A 27484-nucleotide genomic window follows, 5' to 3' on the forward strand; every position below is an offset into this window, starting at 1 on the left:
TCAATGGCCTTGTGCACTGTAAGGTGAGTGAGGTAATGCTCTCGGAGACACAAAGACACTTTTGCATATACTTATCTTAATACATGGTTATGTACTGGGAACAATAAGCTTTGTCTATTTAATATATGATGTGGTAGGAATAGTTAGATAGTTGTAATAATGTTTTCTGAGGGATATGTATCAGTTTAGATTGGATTGAGGCATGCTTTGTCAGCGGTTTTGCATTATTTAAAGTATTACCTCACTCAGTTTGTACAGTGAAGTCTGTTGTGAAGTTGCAACCTTGTTTTGCAAGTCATCACCTGATACCACACCACATCAGATCAGTTTGTTTGTATTTGCTTAATCGTAATTGCAAACTGTTGATTATCATTACATTGATATTAAATATTACAAATAAGTGATAAGATAAACAAGGACTTTATTGTACAATATTTCTCAGAATGGCTTTTAGGTTCATTTCTGGTTATGTACATTTAGATTAAACATTTGCTATTACAAAGGAAACTGTTCATTTAAATATATAGGGCATCCAAAACAAACAAAAAAAATTGCTGCCAATTTACTTCCCAGCAAACAATTTTGTGTTTAATAGACATCTAATAGACATCTAAACGTAGACAGCTTGGCTAAAACAAGGCTAAACATAGTCTGTCAGTGAAAATCTAACAGACATCTAAGAATAGCCCAAAACTAGACTAGTCGTCAAATAGACAGATTAGACAGACTTTATATGTGGTCATTCATTTCTGTTTATTTGACGACTAGTAGTTTTGGCATATTCTTAGACTTCTATTAGATTTTCACTGACAGCCCAAATTTAGCTTTGTTTTAGCCAAGACAACTATGTTTAAATGTCTATTAGACATTTATTAGACATCTTTTAAAAGCAAAAAATGCTTCTTGGGTTACTTCGGGCTAAGATGTAGGTCACTCTAAACTTTTTGTATAACATTGAAGAAGAATTTTTAGCTTAGTTATACATAACATGCAAATCGAAGGCTTTCAACACTTTGAGAGTCTCAAAAGCACATACAGGCAACACAAAATAATAAGTAGTTAAAACTAAAGCTCATTCATGTGCTTCATCACACCTCACACATGTTTGAATGTTCTTTTACCATGTTTAGTACGCGTAATGTTAAAATGTAAAACTCAAATGTAACAAATTATTTTTAGGTTTAAATAAATAAGTAAATAAAAAATTTAAATAAATTGTCTTGCCCAATGTATCTTTAAGAGTCATTGTTTTTTTTTTTTATCTATATGTTTTTTTGTAAGCAGTTGTCTAGCAGTTTTGGGTAAAATGTATTATTTTTTTGTGGGATACTGGGGCATGTTGTCAAAATTGGACTTGCCATTAATCCATAAAAGCTTCTCTAAGTTATGAATCATATACTAGTGTGCTTTTATTATATTACTTGCTCACATGGTTTCTATAGCAAATATATAATAAAAAATTACATTTTTGTATACAGGATTGGTAAAATATAATATTTTTTTGTATTGTTCAAAGTATTACCTAACTTAGTTTGTACAGTGAAGTCTGTTGTGAAGTTGTGACCTTGTTTTGCAAGTCATCACCTGATACCACACCATATCAGATGAGTTTGTTTGTATTTGTTTAATAAAACTGCGCAAAATCAGTATTACAAACTGTTGATTATCATTGAATTGATATATTTATGATATTTATATTTATAAAGTATCATTAAACCTAAAATATAAAATGTTTTGTGGGATAATGGGGCATGTTGTTAAAATTGGACCTGCCATTAATGCTTATAAAAGCTTTTTTTAAGTTCATATTCTAGTGTGTTTTTATTCTATTACTTGCTCACATGGTTTCTTTAGCAAATATATAATAAAAATTTCATTTCTGTGTTTACAGGATTGGGAAAACATTGTACTTAAATATTTTTAGTAATAAGTAGAGTATCTAAAGTATAAGTAAAACCAACATATAAAACCACTTATTTGTATAGACACTCATTATGACTATACTGGCAGTTTCTATCTCCTTGTTTCAAGTTACTATGAATCCCCCATCGAGAATGGGATAAGATAAGGTTATAATCGACATTTACAGCTAATAGTGTGACGATAATACAAACACGCAACCGCGCTCTCGCTGACTGTGTAACGTCTTCCTGTCTGTGATGCAGCGCGCGCACTTGTTGAGTTCACCGCTATTTAAAGGGGAAGCAACATGGCACGCGCTTTAGTCAAACAGGAATCTGTCGAGTGGGAGATGCAGAAGTCAACAGACCAAAGCAAGACCTTTGTTTACACAAAGAAGCGGGGGTATGATGTTACACGCAACCCCCATCTGAATAAGGTAAAAAGGAGATGTTTTAAAAACTTTTTAAAATAATCTTATGTTGACTGTTTGCTATGACAGCAAGGGTGGATATCACTTTCGAGAGGAACTATATTTAGACTTAAAGGGCCACACACTTGCTTTGTCCGCCGTAGTTTCCAGTGTCAAAAACAAGTCGGTTGTAGTTTACAGGTGCTCTTGAGCTGACGTGAGCCATGACGTGCCACCTTCAGCAGCAGCGCACGGAGTTTTCTTTTTAACATCTTCTTGTATCGACCGTACTAAAGCATTGATTATAGTATTCGACGCCAAGTTTCGTTATAGTGGACAACAAAGTGTAAATAAAACCCATAAATCTTATGTTTGTAATCTTTTGGTAAGATCAACAGCAGCCTCTGTCCAAGGTGCTGACTACTCGTTGCTATGACATCGCCTCAAGAATTTGAACGGGATGCGACCTTGATGCTGTAAACTTGAAATGTTTGCTTGGATGTTTTGCTATTTTTGAGAAGAATTTGAAAAACTAAAAATGTTTGTTAATATTACTTAGGGTGCAATTTCATTTTATTGCTGATTATTGATAATATTTGTATGAAATATGTTTTTGAACCATGAGGTAGGCTATTCCTCTCTATTGTCTGAATAATTATTACCAAACCATATTAAAATAAAATAGACCTTTTCCATCACTATTTCTGCACTAATCTTTGTATAGAATTTTGTATATTTTTAATCTTTTAACGAACTTTCAGGTCACTACATGAAACACCATTTTAAAGGGTAGAATAATATATTCTTGCACTTTACTTACATTCTGATCTTGCATGGAAAGTTTACTGAACAAAAAAGGTACACAGTGGTAAAAATAATGTTCCTTAAGGAACAGTTTTGTACTTTTGTAAAATTTGTACCTTATATGGTACAGAAAATACCTCTTATGATACTGTTCTGTACCTTTTATGGTACAGTTGAAATAGAGGTACACAATTGTTCTCATAAAAAGTGTTGGACTACTCCTTTATTAGAATATCTATGAAAATAGATTTTAGAGAATAGCTTATAAAATGAATTTGATGTTTTATATTTGCTGAAAATAAATTGACCCATTTTGGATATTGCAAAAAGACTTTTAATAGTTCATGAAGGAACACATTTGACACTGTTATGGTACAAAATGTCTTGTCACTGTAGTGGTACCTTCATGGATCAGATTTGTACCTTTAATTAAGGTACAATATTGTATCTGCAGGTTTTAAAAATCAAAGGTACATTTCGGTTTCCCATGATACAAATCATGTCCTAAAAGGTACAAATTTGTTTCTTTGTCTTAAGGTACAATTCTGTTCCATTAAAAAAGTTCCTGCCCCAGTGACAAGGTTCTTTGGTACAACATTGTACCATTTTTTTCTGAGAGTGTAGCAGTTGACTGAGAAAACAGTTAAAGAGGGTATATCGATGTTTGCCCTTTGGAATAGTTTTTTTGAGGCCTTTTTCTAAGTTTATTCTGTCATTTCACCTCTGACCCACATTACAATACAATGGGTTTCATTCCGAATTGTGAAACCTTAAGTACTGTAAATCAGTTCTAAACTTATAGTTCACTCAAAAATGAAAATTCTGTCATCATTTACTCACTCATAAGTTTGTTTCTGCTGTTAAACACAAAAGTTTATCCTATAGGAAAGGCAGTGGTTACAGGGTTTGAGTTTTCTCATAAAGAAACTCATAAAGGTTTGAATCTACTTGAGGGTGAGTAAATAGAGAGTATACGTTTTCATCTTTGGGTGAATTATCTCTTTAAATGCTGTAATTAGTATCAAATTAACATACCATTCTATCAAACCTGATGTCAACTGAAACATGAAGAGAGGGTGGGACATAGTTTAGCTCCTCCTCTTTAAAAAAACAGCCAATAGTGTTTTGTTTTATTACAGCTCTGCCAATTGAGTGGTTGAGCTGAAATGCATCAAATAAAAGCAAATGAGAAGCGTCTTAAAGGGGGCGGGGCATCTCAGATACTAGAAAGCATTTACACAGTCCAAAGATATGAGCTATAGGTGAATTGAATAAATGTGAATGTAAGGCCCAATCCCAATTCTACACCTTAGCCCTTTCCCTTAGCCCTACCCCTCGTTACTCCCGTGAAGGGGTAGGGGTGTCCCAATTCTCTTTAGCTTGAAGGCGTAGGGCTAAGGGGAAGTGGTAGATACCCCTTCTAACGGAGGTTTTTCAGGACCACACTCAAAACTAAGGGGTACAAATTATTATTTTTTTGTTATTATTACGAATTTTCACAACAAACAAGCATATGTTTTTATATATTCATAACCGTGTTCGTGTTTTACCATCATGCTTTAAAATAAAGCATTAATAAAAAGTCTAGTGGCTGGGAATGAGCTTTTTACACTGTCTGCTATAATGGTAATGTTGTTTTTGGTGTGTTTACATAGATTATTGAAGATAAACACCAAAAAATAACACAACTGGAATAACTACAGCAGTCACGACCGTCTGATCTTATATGAAGCAAGAGCATGCGATGACATATAATGACATGTGCAGGTGCTGTAGTGCTGTCCCATTTCTTAGGGGTAAATTTTTAAGCCCTTCCCCTTCACACTCAAATTTAAGGGCCAAGGGGAACAAGAGGGCCTAGAGTGTTTTGGTGTTTCTCAGTACTGAGTAGCAGCTGGAAGGGCATCCGCTGTGTAAAACATATGCTGGATAAGTTGACGGTTCATTCTACTGTGGCGATCCCAGATTAATAAAGGGACTAAGCCGAAGGAAAATAAATTAAATGAATAGGTTTAAGATATCCTAAAATATTGTTTTATACAATACAGTTCACACAGACTAGACCAAATAAAACACAAAAGCAGTGTGTTGATAAAAACAAGACTAATTAAATCTACATTGATCTAAATACATTGCCTAAAGTCAACTAAGACTCACTGAGTTGAATCGTTCTGCACCAGATGTCCAGTTACGAGATGAAAGTCAGAATGATAGTAAACATAAACCTTAACAACAGGTATATTTTGTATCTTCATTTCTCGATTTGGCACATCTTGTGTGGTTTGATAGCGTTAACTACATCAATAATAAAGTTTCATGAACATGCAGTTGTGTATAAATACTGATCAGGTCAGGATTTTTATTCAGTGATGCAAAAGTCTTTGGGTTATACTTCAGATGTTTCATGGCACAGTTCTCTTTTAATGCTGGTTGACTGGCCCAAATAATGATTGTGACTGAGTCAAGTGTGAGCAGGACATTTTATTGACTTATTTTTATAATTCTTGGGAATATGACAAAAAAAGCAAACAGTGTTAGAACAACACTGTGAGTTTTTGTTTAACGATAATGTTAATTTTAAATTGTGAGTAAATGATGACAGATTTTTCATTTTTAATTTCACAATTTTTAATTTCACATTTTAGGTTTCACAATTCTGAATGATGCACATTGTATTGTTTATGTGGGTCAGAGGTGAAATACCACAATAAATGTTAGAAAAAGGTCTCAAATAAAACTATTTCAAAGGGAAAACATTGACCTACCCTCCTTAACCGTTTTCTCAGTCAATTGCTAGTTTGGAAGCAGAATAAAAACATGTTACATTCATATTCATGCCAAGCTCTTAATGACTCAACTTAATGACTGAATGAAGAGAAAGAAGCTCCAGTACCTTTATAACTTAACATATAAGATTAATACATACCAACTGATTGGCTAAAGTCAATAAACTTTTCATGCAAGGTCAGAATGAAAGTAAAATGCAAGAATATATTATTCTACCCCTTAAAATGGTGTTCATTTTATGTAGTGACCCGAAAGTTACTTAAAAGATTAAACATATACAAAAATGGTCCATACTTTAAATCTTTACGAAGATTAGTGCTGAAATATTGGATGAAAATGTCTATTTCAATAATAAAATTGATACAAATCATTACTTGAAAAGATTTTAAACATATATGTGAATATTATAAAGTACAAGGGGTTCATTCACTTTGGGTGGCATTCCCCCCATACCCCTACTTTAAAAATACTTACATTTTCTTAATACTGTATATCATTTGCAGTATATCATATTTATTAAGCCTTATCTGTTCCACTGTAACCCACTCTCCATGACTTTTGTTCAGTTCCTCTTTGGACTTTTCCAGTCTTCTGCTGTGTGTGCATGCACTCTGCACTGTTGTTTTTATTAACTTAATGTCCTCTTGAACCCTTTGCATCAGTTTCTCATGCTTAAATGAAAGACTATATTCTGATCAAACGTCACATCTCTTGGCATTTTGCCACAGGTCAGGTACTGATGACAACACTGCATGCTGCCTGTCGTTAAGGTTAATGACTTCTAATCTGCTCAAGAGATGCCACAGAATGAGGTCATATTTTTGATGCAGGTGCGCACTACCAGAATGTTCTGAAAGGTGTCTTTATGTATAGATAAATGCATAGAGTTGCTTGAGGAATGAAGATCACGTTTTTTACTGCACACTCCAGTCATTTCAGCTATGTTGACCCCAGCTAAAAAATAACATTTTCATAGGCCTACAAATAATGCAAAGGCACTCTTTAATCAAAACTGACTGTTGAAGTAAGACGTTTTCAGTGACCCACTCATTACAGGGGTCATTATGCTGTTTTTTTTTAACATATAGGCGGTGTTTTTACTTGTTCATCTAAAAAGTCTTTCTGTAATGGTGAGTTATTTATAATCAACCACAGACATTGAGTTCAAAACCTCTTTACTGCAAAATAAAATAAACAAAAGGTTGACGTCGACATGTTTCAGACTCAATCTCTATTATTATCAGTTGTTGTGGCATTTTGTTCAGCATTCTAAGTTTGGTTTAGATAAACATACTGTATGATTTTTAAAAAATTAATCTGAAATTAGGCTGTTTTTATTTATTTTTTTCACTTTATTTCCCTATGTGGTGCTCTTTCCTGTTATCAAACTAAATTTTGGATTAATGGCTTTCATTAATGCGGCTCCTGTGCCTGTGGTGCTGGAGTTTGCCAGACTGGTGCCACAACTTAAAGCCCATGTGGTGCTTCAGGCTGTGAGACCAATTTCTAACGCTTTTATGTTTTTATGACGTGGCTTTCCAGTTCCACCCATGTCCCTGGCTCTAATGAGCCAAATTCAGTGTTATTGTCTGGTTTTATAGACAGAGGCATGATTTAATGAGATTAATTAAAGGAGAGGCTTTGGTTTTGCTCAGTACGCTTGAGAATCTTCATCGAAGGCGTCAGGAAAACTGCGTGATGTGAAATTTTCAGGAAAGAGGATCATTTAAACACGAGAATAAACCTTCAGCACAAAAGGCTGTTGTAATGATATCATGCAGCTAAAATGCTTGGATCATATTGTCAGATTCAGGTCAGGTGACATTTATAGATAACACACATTTTGTTGAGTTTAAAGATAAAGAAATCACATTGGAATGAATTGCGTTGGTGGCACCGTGGCTCAATGGTTAGCACTGTCGACTCGCAGCAAGAAGATTGCTGGTTCCAGTCTTGGCTGGGGCTGTTGGCATTTCTGTGTGAAGTTTGCATGTTCACTGTGTTGGCATGGGTTTCCTCCACAATCCAAAGACATGTGCTATAATTGAATCGCATAAACTAAATTGACCTTAGTGTATGAGTGTGTGTGTAAATGCGAGAATATATGGGTGTTTCCCAGTACTGGGTTGTGGCTGGAAGAGTTATGGGTGCGTAAAACGTATGCCAGAATAGTTGGCAGTTCATTTCGCTGTGGCGACCCTTTATAAATAATGGACTAGGCTGAAGGAAACAAATGATTGAATGAATAAATAAATTAATGGAATCTTAAATTTACATTAGTTTATAACATAACTATAACATTTATAATAATGTCTGTCTGTCTGTCTGTCTATCTTAGTTATATTGAAGCTATATGAATTTAAATGTCTATAAATTAGACACATATAGAAACAGGCAGATAGACAAATATACACAGATAGACAGTAAAATAGTTTAGAAATAGTTTAGAAACCATTTTCTCATTAAGGTGAGCATCTGTTTTGACGTAAATCTGGCTTAGCAATTAAGTTAAGGTCAATATGTTTATAGAAACAAAACTGACTAATAACACATTAAAGTTTGTTACCACCATACCAACACAACTCAGTACTTTGGTCAACCGCTTACGTCTTTGTTTGTGAACTATGATGTGGCAGTTGGACTGCTTGGTTTAGGTTCACACTCCGATAGTGATACCAGTTTGTAAATACAACACCATATTAAGCGATGAATTAACTCTGATGCAGCATCTGAAAAAAAAATCAACCTTCTGAGTTAATACTGTACACCATGACACAGAAATGAAGATAGAGGCAGACAGACAGACAGGCAGGCAGGCAGACGGATAGGTTTGTTGCTGCCAGAGCAACGCAACTACTGTGTTTAACCACACAGTACTATGGTCAAGTGCTTACGTCTTTGTTTGTTGACTACGATGTGGCAGTTCTACATTTCTAAACTTTAGGTTTGTCTAATCAATAACGTCTGTGACATTCATCAGATGGATTTAAGTTCATGTTTAGACAGTGATATAAAGTCCTACACTGAGCAACACATTAACTTTGTTCATGCAAGTCTCTGACAAAAAAAACAACAACCTTTAGAGTTTATACACAAATACAAGGATGATGCAGTACATTCGTTAAGCTCTATGTCTTTGTTGGTGGACTACAATGTTGTACATTATAGTCCACAAACAAAGACATAGAGTTCATGCTCAGATAATGATACCTATTTGTAAATATAGTCCCACATTGAGCAACACATGAACTCCTTCATGCAACTCTCTGAAAAAAAAAAAACAACCTCTAGAGTTCATACACCAAAACAAGGAAATGAGGAGAGAAGATAGGAAATGACCTCTGACAGGAGCCATTCAATAGATTCAGTAGTCTAATAGAGAGACAGAGAGACAGACAGATTTTCTCATCCAGGTCAGCATCTGTTTTGACATAAGTCTGGCTACGCAAGATTTACGGGCAGTGCGTTTATACACTAACCTGAATAAAATCACAGTGAGGTTTGTTCCCGGTGCAAACTATTTGATGACGTAGTACTTTAGTCAAGCTTCTATGTCTTTGTTTGTGGCTACGATGTTGGATGTTTCTAGTTCAACTCTTTTTATTGCCAATTCTCAGTCAGACAGTTATTACAAGTGAGGGAAAGAAAAAGCATAATACATTAATTTTAGAATATTAAAGAAAAAAATATTGAGTTTTAATTAAACACATTCCTTACTCTCTGAATCATATTCAGAGAAAAATAAAGAAATAATAAAAAAAAATAATAATAAAATAAAAAAACAAACAAATAAATAAAACAATAACAAATAAATAATAATAATATTAATAAATTAACAAATAACACCGAAGTAAGCCATTACTGTTAAATATCAGATATCGGACAATTTTTTTTCCTAGGACAGGAACTCTTGGACAGGTTTTATCATTCAAAAGCAAGAAAAAAAGACAGATACAGACAGGGTTAGATATGTAAGGCGGGTATATATATATATATGTATATGTATATGTATATGTATATGTATATGTATATGTATATATATATATATATATATGTATATATGTATATATATATATATATATATATATATATATATATATATGTATATGTATATGTATATATATATATATATATATGTATATATATATATATATATATGTATATGTATATATATATATATATATATATATATGTATATATATATATATATATATATATATATATATATATATATATATATATATATATATATATATATATATATGTATATATATATATATATATATATATGTATATATATATATATATATGTATATATATATATATATATATATATATATTATATATATATATATATATATATATATATATATATATATATATATATATATATATATATATATGTGGTACATAATAAAAAAAAATATATTTTATTCTAGCCTAAACAAAACAATAAAGACTTTCTGTTGAAGAAAAAATGTTATCAAGCATGCTGTGAAAATGTCCTTGCTAATTTTTTTGAATAAACTGTTACAGGTCATACATCCAATGAAATAGTTGGGCAGATAAGTTTTCTTTTTAGTTTAGTAGTATAATTATTTTAGCAATTATTAAGCAAAAGGCTAAGACACTTGATTGCAAAGATGACAGCAATACATTTGTAGGTTTAAGTCCAAACAGTGTCAGTTGGACATTTCTAAACCTTAGGTTTGTGTAGTCAATACCATATCCATCACTCAGATAGTAAAACCCATTTGTAAATATAGTCCCACATTGAGCAACACATTAATTCTTTCATACAACTTTCTTAAAAAAAAACACCTCCAGTTCATACACCAAAACAAGGAAATGAAGAGAGAAGGTAGGAAATGATCCTTGAGAGGTGTGGTGCAAGGCTGTACACTCGGCACTCTGTGGTTCTCCAGTGGCGCATTGTTACCTCCCCATGGGCCTGGCGATCACAGGGCGTGAGTGTTCTCCTGACTTCTCACTCTCAGCTGCAGAGAAGCAGAGGACAACATGCTAATTGATGCTATGGGACTGAAAAGTTGAGGCCTCACGTCCACAAGCAGCTCTCCCCTCTGACCTGCTCCCCTCTCAAAAGCCCTTCCCTGTGGCAGGATATTATCCTGATGTTTGTGGGAAGCTTTGCGCAGTAAGAGTCGAGAGTGAGGAGAAAGAGGTCTCTGTGGAGCAAAGGAGAGAAAGAGGGAGCTGCCCTGGACTCCACAGACCTCCTCTGTGTCTGTGCTTTATCTCCCATTAATGACGGCCTGTGTGAATCCAGGCCAGCAGCGCTACACTCTGGCTCCACGCCATGCCAGAGACTGAAAACGCAAACAACACAGCACAAACCTCTCCTAGCATCCAAGCCGAGATCGTGTTTCACATGGGGGAAATGTGCTTTTGGGAGCACAGGTGACTAACAGATGCCCATTCAACTTGCCGTGGAAAACAAGAACTCAGTTAGAAATGTGGCACCTTTAGGGCCGAGCATTGGAGACTTTAAGGCCCCCTTGTGGTTGTTATTTGTGCCAGTTGGCTCAATGGTGGCCCTGAGCTATTGTTACAGGCAAAAGGGTCTGGAATTCAATTCAGTTCAGTTCGTTCTTTATTTCAGACTCATAAGTCTACATCAAAAAATGATACACTACCGGTCAAAAATTTGGAGTCCGTTTTTTTTTTTTTTAGATAATTATTCTGTTTATCAAGGTGGCATTTATTAAATGTAAAAAAAATTGTTAAATATTTATTTAAATTTCAATAACTGCTTATTGTATTTAGTTTCAAATAAAAATAGGTCCCCGGTCATTATTGGTTTTATTACTATTACCATTAGTAATAATAATATTGATAGTAATAATAATAATAATAATAATAGTAGTAATAATAAATTAGTTAATATTAGAGTGATTTCTGAAGGATCTTGTGACTCTGAAGACTGGAGTAATGAAGCTGAAAATTCATCTTTAAAATCAATGGAATTGATAATTAAACTACTTTTAAACAGTTATTTTATAGTGCAATAACATTTCACTACTGTACAATTTGTGCTGTATTTGTGCTGTGTTGAAATAAATGCAGCTTTAGTGAGCAGGATAAGCTTATTTTAAAATATTTAAATATCCTACTGACCCCAAACATTTGACTGGTAGTGTATATACACCTGTGTACATTCATATACATACACATACACATTTTGAATGACTGTAAGATTGACACAAATTGAATGACTGCAAGGTAAGTGGAAAATCCTGCTTTACTGGCAGTTGTTTACATGTTATGTAGGGTGTATCTGTAATATTGTGGCGATTTACTTGTTTGAATGAAGCAGCTTGAGTTCATAAAATTATTGTTTAATGAGTGATTTGGGACGTCACGAATATTTACATGAGCTATTTACTGTAGGCACACAGAATGTTTAGAAATCCAAATTCACCCATATATTTTCATCCATGATTATCCAATTTCAAGAGTTCACACTTAGCTGATGATTAATTATAAGCTTGTTTGGCATGCTGTCCCGGGAGAGAGCCCTGAGCTCATAAGATCTTCGAGCCCGGGGCTCCCTCCCGTTGCAAGGCAAGAGGGGAGTTTGAGCTCAGGTAGATCTCGAGAACTCCCCCGCTGTAATAACCAATGAACAGCCAGTGATTGCTCTTGAGAGATAACCATTTACTAGGAGCATGTCTATAGTGCCGGTTTAAATTAGTCAATTAACTTATGTTGCATGTTTTTTGGACGGTGGGAGGAAACCGGGGAACCCGGGGGAAACCCACGTGAGCACGGGGAGAAAATGCAAACTCTGCACAGAAATGTCTGCTGGTTTGGTAAAGCCTAGAACCAGAGACATTCTTGCTGTGAGGCAACAGTGCTAAGCACTGGGCCACCATGTCACCCATCTAGGAAGAAGGAGGAGGAGTAGGGGTGGAAGGGGGGATTCTTCAAAACGAAGATAGCGGTGGTACGTAACCCAGGGTATTTGTAGTAGCTTAGGAGTCGTCTGATTGGTGCATTGAGAATTGGATAATGCGGATCCAGCCGCTAGCAATCATAAGCACGTGATCCTCTCGAAATTAGTTTATAACTAAACTTCACTTAAAAAATCATTGAATTAAAATATAGTTTTTTCTACAGCAGAAAAATAATAAAGCCATACCATGTGAGAAAAAGTCAATTAATAAATGAAAGCCGATTCGTTAATAAAATAATTTTTGCTGATAATTTGATAAATAAATCAAATAAAATGCAGTTTGTAAATGTGGTATTAATTTAGCCTGTATGTCTGTGTGTCTGGTTTTGTTTGTTTTTTGCTTTGAGTAAATTAACTGCAAATTTGAATGTAATAGTCACAAAATACAAGCACCACATCTGATATTTGCGCTGTCTTATAAGATTGAATCTTGCTCAGTCCTTCATATTTTTTTGTAATTCAATTCATTCCATGGAAATATGTTCCTCAATTTAATTACGTTCCTTGAAAGTTTTATTTATTAACTTGAGTGTTGGCAGAGATCACATTTTCATCTCTTCACTTGCCAGATGCTAAAAGAATATGCTTGTGTTTTTGTTAAAAAAATTGAATGAAAGCAAGTACTTTAATTTGCATGCAAATGTTTTTTTTTATCAACAGATGCAGAAAGGTGCACAGTTAATCTTAATGGAAGAAAAAGCCTAGTTTTTTTCTTGAATCGTCGCACCACAAGACCTGATTTTAACATTTTCCTGCCAAAAACTAATGAGTTAGTTTGTTTCTGACATTAAAACTAACAGATGCTTGGTTGGCATCTTAGATATTTTAATTAGCTTAACTTCTACCCTATAAGGCCATTGAGGCTGTCGTGTTTTTATATTACTGCCGTGTTTTTGGCCTAGATCCTGCTGTAAATCAGAGGTCCACATGTGTGGGCAGAGGATATGGACTGATGTGTGTGTAAAGTCAGTATGCTAATGACAGATTGATGAAACAGACCTGGTTTTGTCTGGACTGAGGAGCATCTGAGCTCTCAGGGAGAGTCAGGTGCTGCTGTCGGTCACCTCTTTCTAGGTGGGCTCTGATTGTGTGTGTGTATATATATATTATCTTATATATACGTATATATATATATATATATATATATATATATATATATATATATATATATGTGTATATATGTATACGTATATATATATATATATATATATATATATATATATATATATATATATATATATATATATATATATATATATATATATATATATATATATATATATATATATATATATATATATATATGTGTATATGTGTATGTGTATATATATATATATATATATGTGTGTGTGTGTGTGTGTGTGTGTGTGTGTGTGTGTGTGTGTGTGTGTCTGTGTGTGTGTGTGTGTGTGTGTGTGTGTGTGTGTGCATGTAAGAATGTCTGCCCAGGTGTGCCCAGGTGCATGTGGGAGAGGAGACTGACCACCCACAGGGCAGTGGTAAAGCATTCCAGCGCAAGATGTGTGTGAAGTGGTTAAATGAGGAAAGTGCTCTACTGTTCACAGAGAGATTAAGTGCCAGTCACCCTTATCCAGCTCCTCTACACACAGAGACACACACTTGCACAGTTCGCCTGAACAGTCCTCTGATCGCAATCTTCCTGCTCATTCGGCCTGCGCATTTTTCTCTTTGACAAATTGTTAGATTCCAGACAGTGTTTCAGCTGAACAGTATTTCTAACCGAGACATGATGCAATTCATTAGTGGCATTTAAGCATGGAAATGGTTTGTCTCAAATATTAAGATACATTTTTACCATCAAAATCGTCAGGTTGTGTTAGTTTCAGAGGCCATTTGCACATTATAGATTCAGAAAACATTTCTTTGAGAATACATTTTGACTGGTTATTTATATGATAACGGCATTAAGAAAAAAAACACAAAAGAATTTAAAGTGGAAATACATTTTAATAGGAAGCTACACTATTAGCCTCTCAGAGTAAACTATAAAATCATGTTAATGCACCATCTTTGGGCCTGTTTACACCTGGTCACTGCGGTAATATTTGTGAAAATGGTTCTATTTACGTTTGTCCTCATAAACCTTCTATGTTAAGCTGCTTTGACACAATCTACATTGTAAAGCACTTTGTAAATAAACATGAATTGAATAAATGCGTCTCCACTAAACAATCTTAAAATCTTACGCTATATGAAAAGTTAAGTGGGTGACTAAAGAGTCAGATACACTTCATTCATTCATTCATTCATCCATTTTCCTTCGGCTTAGTCTCTTACAGTATTTATCAAGGGTCACCACAGCGGAATGAACCACCAACTATTCCAGCATATGTTTTAGCGGATGCCCTTCAAGCTGACACAGTACTGGGAACCGCCAATACACTCTCGCATACACACACTAATACACTATGGCCAGTTTTGCTGACCCAAATTACCTATAGCACATGTCTTTGGACTGTGGGGGAAAGCACCAGGAGGAAACCCACGCGAACACAGAAAAAACATTCAAACCCCACACAGAAATGCCATCTGGCCCAGCCAGGACTTGAACTAGCGACCTTGTTGCTGTGAGGCGACAGTGCTAACCACTGAGCCACCATGCCGCACCACATTTATTTAATTAGTTTATTTCTAGAAATGTAAGCTTCATGTCTTATGTCTAAATGTACATGAGGCCAAATAATCAGTTGTTTTTTTATTTGATAACCTCTGTAAATTATTATTTAAAATATGTTTTCTACTTTTTTGTACTTCCTGCTTATGTGAATATATTCATTTTCATAAACAGTACATTCAGGTATTGTATTTTTTTACATACTGTTTTTAAGTTACTGTAAATTTGTGTACTGGAAAGAATGTGATTTCTGATGTAGCTGCCAATTCATGTATGAATCAATGAATTGACTCTCATTCACTCAGTCAATTGGCTCCAGTTCATTCGTGACCCACAACAGTGGCTTTTACTATTATTTTTCATTGCCACAAAGAAAGATAATGCATTGCTGCACCTTAAAGAATAATGCCAGAGGATGAGATGTGATGAAAAATATATCACAGTCTCATTCATTCAGCTGTAGATCCTCTCCACGTTTTTTTAATCACTTTTCAACCATTATCGATTAGAACTTCTGTATAAAATATAATATGAATTGACAAACCTTGAAAGATGAGTATATGCAATAAACATTACAAAATAAACTTGCTTAAAACCCAGGATCACATACTGTATGCTATGATGTTCAGTGCAGCAATGTGTAGCTGTCTTTTGGTGTCAAATTTGTTTTAAATCAAAATTGTTAAGTTATTTTTGTTTGTATCTCTTATGAATTAAAGAATATGGCTAAATAAATGATGCCAGACCTGAGGCCATATAGTGATGGGCAGCTTTAATTTAACACACGCTCAAGAATATCAATTCAAGATCAAGCTACAACATGCCGTCATATTAGTATTGATTAATGAGCACTGACGAATCTGTTTACATAATCTTAAACCATTAAAATAGGATGAAAATAATCCATGTGTAAAACAGCCATTTATGGTAGAGACATCTAGCTTTTTAATGTATAAAAAGTATTGAGCCTAATCTCATTTTGAGGGACTCGTTGGATTTAAAATCACTGTGATTTTTGCACTTGGTTGCAGTTTTGGACCATTTCATGGTCAGCGGGTAGACTGGTCACAGTTATTGCTCACAGAAAAAGAGAAGGACTTTTTGGGCTCTTAAGTCTACCTCCTTTCTGTCTTTTGTTTTCTTAAGGATGTGCAGTTTTCTCATGGATGGCCTCCCTGTGGGTGGGCATGTGAATGACTTAACTTGTATGTAAGAAGGATGTGAATGAATGGTGTCAAATTAAGTTCTCCGCACAATGTAGCCCCAGTGGAGCGATGCTGATACTGTGTTGCAATGAGCCTTGAGCACTACTGCATCAACAGTCAAGAGCTTTGTGTATTCAGGCTCGTGGAAGAACAGTATGTTATATTTTAGCTAGTTTGTTTTGTAAAGGTGTAAATTCAAGTTCAAGTTCATTGAATGTTTTTTTTATATAGAGAAGATTCAACTTTATTTATATGTGTATGTTTTTAATTATCCAGAATTACAAAACATCTTCATTGGAAATATCATTGGAAACTGAAAAACTGACTTGACTGCAGTTTCTAGGTAAAACACTGCAGGGTAGTATGGCGCCAAAAATGTTTGTTCCTTTTCACACCAATGATATTTAAAATGACTTATTATTTACAAATAAATAGTTATTTTTGTGCAGTTTTCAGCACAAGACCAAATAAATAGCACAAAAAACTTAACATGATTTGTACTTGAATGCATTTACCTCACCTAACCATATCCATATGGACAGCTTTTCTGTCATGGTCAGTTTGCTCAGTAGCACACTTTGTATGCTGTTGTACTCTTGAGTTAAAATCTGGTAAATCACATCTCCACAAAAGAGGTAAAATCATGGTAAAACTACATGGTTAAAATGCGCTTTATGTGAAAACACTATTGCTTGGGTTTCAGTGGTTCATAGGTTATCGGTCTGTCAAGCGCTGCCTTCTTGTAGATGTGTACATGTAGCTGAAACAAACTGCACCTTAAAGGTCCAGTGAATTTAAAATTGAAAAAATTTAGACATTAGTATCAGTCTGTTCATTTTAAGGACATCTATATGTTGGTGTGCTCCAAAACAGTGACAAAATTGAGGTTTAGGAGATATAGAACCCCTATAAACATATAAAGCTTGCAGTTTGTGACTTTTGCCAAAATGGATCAACATTTTTTTTCACATAACCTCATACTTCAGTTTCTCATCAAAGCTTGACCAGTCAAATGCTCTCTGATGTCTGACATGTCCCACCCCGTCAAGACGCTTCTCATTTGATCCCTGGCAGAGCTGTGATAAAAATAAAACGCTATTGGCTAATCTTTCAAAAGGGGAGGAGCTACTCTACGTCCCACCCTCTCTTCATTTTTCAGTTGAGATTACGTCAAAGCACTTCACAGGACCTTTAAGTAACATATTTCAGAATCACAAAAATGTAGCAGATTTATTATCTGAAATGTGTAAAAAAAAGTGTTACTGGAGCAACATATTTTACGTTAGTCATGAGGCACATATTTCCAATGAGCTTAGGTTACAGAATTCTTATGATGGATTGCTGCACTGATAGTCATTTTAATGTTTAAGTAATATGACCAGTCTCATTATACACCAATCAACTGCATCAGCTTAAACATCAAGGCTGTTTTGAATGCATTCACTTGGGTGTGTGCTTGATATTTCTTTTCCTTCGTTAATACAAAAATGCCAAAGTGAAATATTTCAGAGTTTTCAGAAAAAACATATGTCATTTATGATGCAGTTTTTATGGTAGATTAGAATATCTGAAATAAGTTTATATTAATTATTAATCATTTTAATTATTTGCCTTGGGCTTAATATATACATACTGACAAACCTCTCTGATGATGGTTATGAAATTAAAAGGGCTCCAGTTATGCCTGTGAATTTGGGCTGTATGGATTATTTAAATTGTGTTTGGGTACGTTTGATTCTTAGATCAAGGCTATAGAAGCAAAAAATTAAATGATCTTGACTAAGTTAATGGTATAGTTCACCAAAAATGTATTTACTCACCCTCAATTGGCTCTAAATCTTTATGAGTTTTGTTTTTCTGTTGAACAGAAAAGAAGATATTTTGAACAATGTTAGAATCCGGTAGCCATCGACATTCATAGGAGGAAACATAAGTATGGAAATCTATGGCTACTGGTTTCCAACATTCGTCAAAATGTGTTTTGTGTTCAACAGCAAAAAGAAACTCAAACAGGTTTGGAACAAGTGGAGGGTGAGTAAATAATATATAATCAATGATATATAATAACTATCCCTTTAAAAGTTGTGAATTCCCCATAGACATTTTTAATAAAAAAAATACAGAAAATAGACTAAAATTGAAGTGTACTAAGCAAATTTTCCAAAGTGATGCTGATATATTTGCCATATACTACATTGATTCAATACGTTAAATTGTACTCTGATATCTACATACACTCATCGGCCACTTTATTAAGTACACCTTACTAGTACCGGGTAGGACCCTTTAGAACTGCCTTAATCGTTCATGGCATAGATTCAAAAAGGTACTGGAAATATTCCTCAGAGGTTTTGGTCCATTTTGACATGATAGCATCTCGTAGTTGCTGCAGATTTGTTGGCTGCACATCCATGATGTGAATCTTCCGTTACACCACATGCCAAAGGTGCTCCATTGGATTAAGATCTGGTGATTGTGGAGGCCATTTCAGTACAGTGAAGTCATTGTCATGATCAAGAAACCAATCTGAGATGATTTGTGCTTTATTACATGGTGCGTTATCCTGCTGGAAGTAGCCATCAGAAGATGGGAACACTATGGTCAAAAAGGGATGGACATGGTCAGCAACAATACTCAGGTAGGCTGTGGCGTTGACAAAATGCTCAATTGGTACCAATGGGTCCAAAGTGTGCCAAGAAAATATCCGTTGATACATGGCAGAATGGATCCAAGCTTTCATGTTGTTGATGCCAAATTCTGACTCTACCATCCGAATGTTGCAGCAGAAATCGAGACTCATCAGACCAGGCAACGTTTTTACAATGTTCTAGTGTCCAATTTTGATGAGCCTGTATGAATTGTAGCCTCAGTTTCCTGTTCTTAGCTGACAGGCGTGGCACCCGCCTCAAGGTTTGACGTTTTGTGCATTCAGAGATGATCTTCTGCATACCTCAGTTGTAAACAGTGGTTATTTGAGTTACTGTTGCCTTTCTATCAGCTTAAACCACTCTGGCCATTCTCCTCTGACTTCTGGCAACAAGGCATTTGCGCCCACAGAACTGCCGCTCACTGAATATTTTCTCTTTTTCGGACCATTCTCTGTAAACCCTAGAGATGGTTGTGCATGAAAATCCCAGTAGATCAACAGTTTCTGAAATACTCAGACCAGCCTGTCTGGCACCAACAATCATGCCACGTTCAAAGTCACTTAAATCACCTTTCTTACCCATTCTGATGCTCTGTTTGAACTGCAGCAGATCGTCTTGACCTTGTCTACGTGCCTAAATTTGCATTAACAAGCAGTTGGACGGGTGTACCTATTAAAGTGACTGGTGAGTGTAGGTATGTGGCATATATAAGATAAAACAAATGTTCAGAAACAGTTTTATTTGCTCGTTTATTTTGCCATAAAATACCCCAGAACCAAAAAAAAAAAAGAAAGAAAAAGGAGGTCCTTATTGACCCTGATTGAACATTGTGAATATTAATGAACTCTGCTCTGATGTGTAGATTTTGCTGTCTCTCTCTCTCTCTCTCTCTCTCTCTCTCTCTCTTTCTCTCTTAATTTTATAACATTTTTGTGATTTTGTAACTTTTCTTTGTCTAGTTCTTTAATTATTCTAATAGGTAATCTCCTATAAAGTGTGAGTGTTTTAATAGTTGGCTTGACAACCATAAAGTCTCAAATTACCAAAGTCCAGCAATTCATCTTTTTATAAAGTGATTTTCTTCTGTATTACATAGAACATTTTGTTTCATCTAGCCTTCTCATCTATAGGTCATTCTCTCTGTTGCATTTAAACTTTCCTCTTTTGTGGTTTCTCATTTAGTCTTTTTGTCTAGTTGTTCTGATCATTTTCCCCAGTGCTCTAATGAAAAGATACAGCTGATCAGACTTGTAATTGTTTCAAAGAAAGATGATGACAGACCATTTTTGTAATGATAAAAGAGAGGAGTGCACATATAAAGGAAATGAAGAATAAAAAACAGTGTCCGGATTGTACTTGATAACAGGTCATGAGTCTGATCACGTACTGAGCATCTGAAAGGATTGACTTCAATTACCTCGCCTTGAATTGCTCTTGGCTGTGAGGGCTTGAAATTTTATTTAGCATCTATTAAAACTAATTACATCTTGATAATTTAATAAAAATAGGATGTCTGCTAATTTAAATAACCTTAGTCAGGGGGTGTTGACTCATGAAGTTTGAGTCTGGCCTGTGGCATGTCCTGATCTTATTTCCACTTCCTAACTTCTCTTTCAACATCCATTGGAAATACATTTTGGTGGCTTTTTGTCTCAAATGTGTAGGCTAGCACACCAGACATGACGACATTTACATTTAAAAACACAGTAAAGAAATCAAAAGGATAATTAAAACAACAAATAAAGATGTAAACATACTTACAAGATGTTACATTTCTGATTATCCAACAGGTTAATATCCAGAATTTATTTTGTGTAGACAATGTAATTGTAACAGTAGAACGCTGGACAATGAAGTTAGGGATCCACGTGCAGTGGAGAAAATAAGGCAACGATCAAAACACAGAAAGACTAGAAAGGATTACACTTCATGGTGTAACAGACTAACAAGAATCAACCTAGAAGTGAGTGTGTGAGTGTGTGTGTGTGTGTGTGTGTATGCTGTGTATATAGTCCAGGCAATCACTGAACATTTGTTAGAGCTGTGTGTGTGTGTGTGTGTGTGTGTGTGTGTGTGTGTGTGTGTGTGTGTGTGTGTGTGTGTGTGTATGAGTGTCCAGATAGTTGTCAGCTGTAGCGGGAGTTGATTTGTGCAAAGTTTCCTGGTAGTTGTAGTTCATGTGGTGGCATGTGTGTAATTCTACAACAATCTGCAAACACTCCATCGCTGGTGATTGTTACAGCAATATCTTCAAATCTTTATTTTGCTCAATATCGCATTAAACTTTGGTACCTTTAGAGTAATTCTGAGTCAAATCTTCTCTAAAAAAGTCCTTTGACTTTTAAAATAATTATAAGAAAGAAATACACCTTTCAGCAGATTCTTTCTGGAAAAAGCCAAGTGCCTGGAGGGCCGATCTATGGGCTTAAAAATCTGCTATCTGCGTTAATGCTGTAAATAAAGCATAGAAAAACGTTGTAATGTTTTTAAAGATTTAGTTTTTGGGTTTATTGTGATAGGGTAGTTTAGACACAAAGTTGTGAAGGGGAGGAGGTGGGATTGGGAAATATTCGTGAGACAGGGCTCGAATTGGGGCCACAAGATTTATAAAGAAATCCTAATTAATTGCATTGTACATGTGTGTGTCTGCCTCTGCAGAAAGTAAAAAAGCTTTGTTTTCCATGAAAAATGCATTCTTGACTATTTCTGATATTTCAGCTAAAAAATAAATAGATAAAAATATGTGTTGACAGTAGGTTTGGGTCGATAGACAATGCTAACGTCCATCACCGATGGCTGATAGACATCACGATGCAGAGCCGGCATCGTGATCCTCCACCAGGCCCCAGTCGCAGCAGCAACTTGCTTGCGAAAAATACACAATTAGGCCCTGTTTACACTAATATATCTCTAATACACACTTGTGGCATTTGCTACAGCATATGTGCATGTCTGAGCTCCAGGCAGTCAGCGGGTGCTTTGAGCACAAAACCCCAAAGAGCAGTGCACATCAGACAGTTTATCAAGGGTGTACCGCTGGATCGCGTCTCACTATAGTTGTTAATTGTGATATTTAATTAATCTTGTCTCTATCTAACGACTCTTCTGTCTTTTGAATCTATCAGGTAATGTGTCACAGCATCAGTACACTGCTTCAATCTTTCGCTTTCACGCTTGTACTTCATTTTAGCGAAAACCTCACATACAGCTGGTTGGTTCCTGATGGTTGTGCACCTTTTTTAACAACCAAGTTTGTCGATGCCATTATAACGACACAGATCACTCTGCTAATTCATGCCAGAGTCTCACGGAAAAAGTGATTGACAGGAGGTAATTCGTGTGTAACATATTTATTTATTTATGATTTGGTTATGAGTAAAACAAAGACCATGCGGTATAAGTAGTTGAAACGGTAGGCTACAAATAATTAATTTAATATTTATTAATTAATTATTCATAAATAGTTCAATGCGGTGGCGCTGGTTCGGGCCTCGGCTGGGTCAGTTGGCATTTCTGTGTGGAGTTTGCATGTTCTCCCCGGGTTCGCGTGGGTTTCCTCCGGATGCTCCGATTTCCCAGAAGTCCAAAGACATGCGGTACAGGTGAATTGGGGAAGCTAAATTGTCCATAGTGTATGTGTGTGAATGAGAATGTATGGGTGTTTCCCAGTGATGGGTTGCTGCTGGAGAGGCGTCCGCTGCATAAAACATATGCTGGATAAGTTGGCGGTTTATTCCGCTATGGCGACTCCAGATTAATAAAGGGACTAAACTGAAAAGAAAATGAATGAATGAATGAATGAATGTATTCATAAATAATTAATTCACAGATGCCATTGTGCATCACAATGTTTCACATTAAATATTGTACGATGCCAATTGGTCGACATCGCCCAACACTAGTTGACAGCATGTTTTGATCTTGCTGAAAAGACCAATTTACACCGCAGAAATGTCTATAGTTTGATGAGCAATACTTTATTTGTTGTAAAAACAAATGCCAGGCATTGTCAATTTGTTAATTTCTTGGTTTGTCCACTGAAAATAGCCAAAAATATCTCCCAAAGTGCAATGGTGCTATATATCAGTGCACTGCCCATGAGGATTTTGGCGCTGATGAAAAATTTGTAATCTTATTGTGTACAATAACACTAGTGTGATCAGACTGTGATCAGCTGCTTAATTCAAATAAGCTTTCCCAGCATGTAAATCCAGCAGCTTTAATCTCTCCACTGTAGTGTATGGGGCTGCTGAGTCACATGATAAATGAGATGTGTTACCATGGAAATATAAATGTTGTGTGCTTTAAATAATGGTCTCATTAAAAAAACTCACATGAGGGGGTCAGCTGAAGTATTTTGAACTTAAACATGAATCAGTTAATCTAACTATGGCTGAACAAGGTAACTTTCTATTTACAATCAAAAACTCAGTTCTTTGAAGCCATTCTCCAGCAAGTCCTGTGGAGTGCTGCAGTGACTGCCTATTTCTGGGTGAAGCACATTGATGGATGTGCTCTCGAGTTCCACCCTTAATGACATCAGCTAGAACCAGATTTAAAAAAATAAACTTTTGAAAAAGAAATGCTGTCAAAAGAGCAAATAGTGTTTTAGCACTTTGTTAAACATTTGGATTCTCATGCAAATCATAGACAGTGTAAATAACAATTGAACAATTACGTTTTTTCAAAGTTATTTGTCCTTGAATTTATATGATTGTATTTGACCTAAGAAATCGACAGTATGTTGATTGAAATATTTATTCATTCATTCATTTTCTTTTCAGCTTAGTCCCTTTATTAATCTGGGGTCGCCACTGTGGAATGAACCACCAACTTATCCAGCATATGTTACCAGCTGCAACCCATCACTGGGAAACAACCATGCACACTCATTCACACACACTACACTATGGACAATTTAGCTTACCCAATTTACGTGTATCACATGTCCTTGGACTTGTGGGGGAAACGGGAGAACCTGGAGAAAACCTGGGGAGAACATGCAAACTCCACACAGAAACGCCAACTGACCAAGCCGAGGCTCGAACCTGCGACCTTCTTGCTGTGAGGTGACAGCACTACCTACTGCGCCACCGCGCCGCCCCAATATTTATTCAATCTTTTCAAAAAAACAAAGGTGTTTAATCCAAGACCCAAAATCCAATCAGACTTGGATTTACATACAGTTAGAAACCGGGCAATTTCCCGAATGAGAATGTTCTTAACATTTTATGGTTGTTATTTGGCAATAATGAACTGCTAGGTGGTGCGACTTGAATCAATTATCCAAGAGAACCATGTAATAATGGTTTATATTATCTCAAGCAAACAATGTATCTGCCCATTTCATTCATTCATTAATTTTCTTTTTAACTTAGTCCCTTTATTAATCTGGGGTCGCCACAGCGGAATGAACCGCCAACTTATCCAGCATGTGTTTTACACAGCGGTCGACCTTCCATCTGCAACCTATCACTGAAAAACATCCATACACACTCATTCACACACATACACCACGGACAATTTAGCTTACCCAATTCACCTATACCACATGTTTTTAGACTTGTGGGGGAAACCGGAGCACCCAGAGGAAACCCTCGCGAACATGGGGAAAACATGCAAACTCCATATCTGCCGATTTAACACTTTATTTGTTTTATTTTAATGCATTTTATTTGAAATGAAATGACAGACCTAAAATGAAAGATGGAGCTCTACTGACTACAGTATATTAGATCTTACATTGATGTTAAATAAGTCTGAGTAACTGTTTGTACCATGTGTCACTTTAGCTTTGTTAAATATCATTATGATTATTTGTGTTTTTTTATTAAATTTACCTATATTGATTCCATCATTCTCATTTTTTAAATTTTATTATGTAAACCGTTGCCCTGTCATAACAGTGGGCATTCAATCCCACATCTTGCAAAATCCATAATGGAATGTTGGATTAAAATATGATGGAAAATACTTGTTACAATTTTATAATTGTAATTTTTAGTTACTAAATTGTAATGTTTAATTTTTTAAAATCTTGCTAACATTATAAGTGTATCTTGGAGAACATTATAACACTTAAAATGCAATTGTCATTTTAAATTACTCAGTACAACAGTCTTTTGTCAAAAATAATGTCTTTCTTGCACCTACAGTACTACAATTAGTACCATAAGAAGCAAACTATGTTTTATGCCGGTTACTTAACTGCTTTAAGAAAATAAAAAATAGAGCCCATCAACGTAATAGCAGGCACATTGTTAAATCTAAACAATAAGAGCTGTCTTTATTTTAAATAACGTCCTTGTAAATGTCACTTTGACTTAAACAGAAATAAAGATTTTATTTTTATTCAGCAGAGCTTACACTTTAAGGTCAGATTTGACAACGCTTTTGTAGCATTGTACCATCAAGGTCATGACCAAATATTCAGCGCTGTGTTTTTCACTGTCCCGCTCCTACACCATGTAGAATTGGACAATTAAAGTGCACCAACCATGCTAAACTGAAAGAGCATTTTACAACCCTACCAGAATGTATAGAAATCGACCCCCTTTTACAACTCTAATTGTTACCTTTAGTGACCATTTGGAAAATAGAACTGGCTGCAAAGAAAGGGGAATTTCACTCATTCTGGATTTGTTTGTGACTCACAGCTATGGCAACCTTATTTAACAATCATCTAAATTATCATTGTAAGGGATTGTAGCTTTCAACAATTAAATAGCAACACAAATAGGAAGGTTCTTTTTAGCTTTGTGTCCAGTAGTAAAATCCCTGCTCACCTCACTGGAAACAGGTGGCTTTGGATTGTTGATATAACTAAAATGGCTGCTGGTTGCTTTTGTGAATATGAATAGTGAATTAGATTGGAAACATACTAACAAACTAGGTGACACGGTGGTTCAGTTGTTAGCACTTTCACCTCACAGCAATTAGGTCGCTGGTTTGAGTCCTGGCTGTGTCAGCTGGCATTTCTATGTGGTGTTTGCATGTTCTCTTGTGGTTTACCTTCAGGTGCTCTGGTTTCCCCTACAGTCCAAGGCATGCGCTATAGGTGAACTGAATAAGCTAAATTGGCCATAGTATATTTCTGTGAATGAATGTGAATCGTGTTTCCCAGTACTGGGTTGCAGCTGGAAGTGCATATCTGTGTTTCTTTATTTAACCAGATAATAACGAAAAAAAAAAAAAAAGATCAAGATCTCATTTACAAGGGTGATCAATAGGTCCGCAACACACAACTTATAAAAAAAATAATAATAACAAATAAAAAGTAAAGATAATATAAAAAAAATCCAGTTTAGTTATGCATACCACAGTACAATATGTTAAAAACATATACATTGAGAAATGGTCTGTTGTTGTTTATTATAAAGGATATAGCGATTTGATTTGATTGGGATGAGCTCAGACATTTTTAGTTCAGACTCAAGAGTATTCCAGGATGAGGGGGCAGCATGACTAAAGGCTCGCCTCCCCATTTCAGTTCAAACCCGGGGAAGAGTCAAATGATAAGATTCACTTGATCTTAGAGCATACTGGCTTTTTGACCTATGAAGAAGGGTAGACCAGAGTCATCCAGTGGGTGTATATTCAGAGAAGGCACCTCAACTTTTGCATACAGTTCACAATGGTGAGTTAGTCTATGACAGCCTGTAACAAACCTCAGAGTGTCGTGATAAACAGAGTTTAAAGGCTGAAGACATTAGGTTGAAGCATTCATATATAAAACATCACCATAGTCAATCAATGGTAAAAATGTTGCAGACACCAAATGTTTACAAGCTTTAAGAGAAAAACAGCATTTGCTGTGTAAAAACATATGCTGGATAACTTCTGGTTCAATCTGCTATGGCGACCCCTGATGAATAAAGGGACTAAGCCGAAGGAAAATGAATGAATGAATAAATGAATACTAACAAACATTATGCGTTATACAGATGTGTACTTTATATTAGCATTACCCTTATTTAGACTGACACACACACAAAAAAAATTTAAGATTTTTTTCTATGAAAATACGTTCTTGAGTATTTATGACATTTCAGATAAGAATAAAATAGATAAAAATATGTGTAACTTTGACAGCATCTTTTCAGGCTCACAATTATTTGACCT

At 35.3% G+C, this 27484-nt stretch overlaps 1 protein-coding gene across 1 annotated transcript in view; it reads left to right on the forward strand.

The window, feature by feature from the left end:
- Nucleotides 1-2187: 2187 nt before the first annotated feature.
- me1 (malic enzyme 1, NADP(+)-dependent, cytosolic) overlaps nt 2188-27484 on the forward strand; it is a 128792-nt gene continuing 103495 nt past the window's right edge. The window contains exon 1 of the mRNA XM_056475653.1: nt 2188-2338. Within this exon, the coding sequence (XP_056331628.1) occupies nt 2210-2338 (129 nt within the window). The 5' untranslated portion in view covers nt 2188-2209. The remainder of the gene's footprint in view (nt 2339-27484) is intronic.

The sequence above is a fragment of the Danio aesculapii genome, chromosome 16, assembly GCF_903798145.1.
Source record: "Danio aesculapii chromosome 16, fDanAes4.1, whole genome shotgun sequence".
Lineage (NCBI taxonomy): Eukaryota > Metazoa > Chordata > Actinopteri > Cypriniformes > Danionidae > Danio > Danio aesculapii.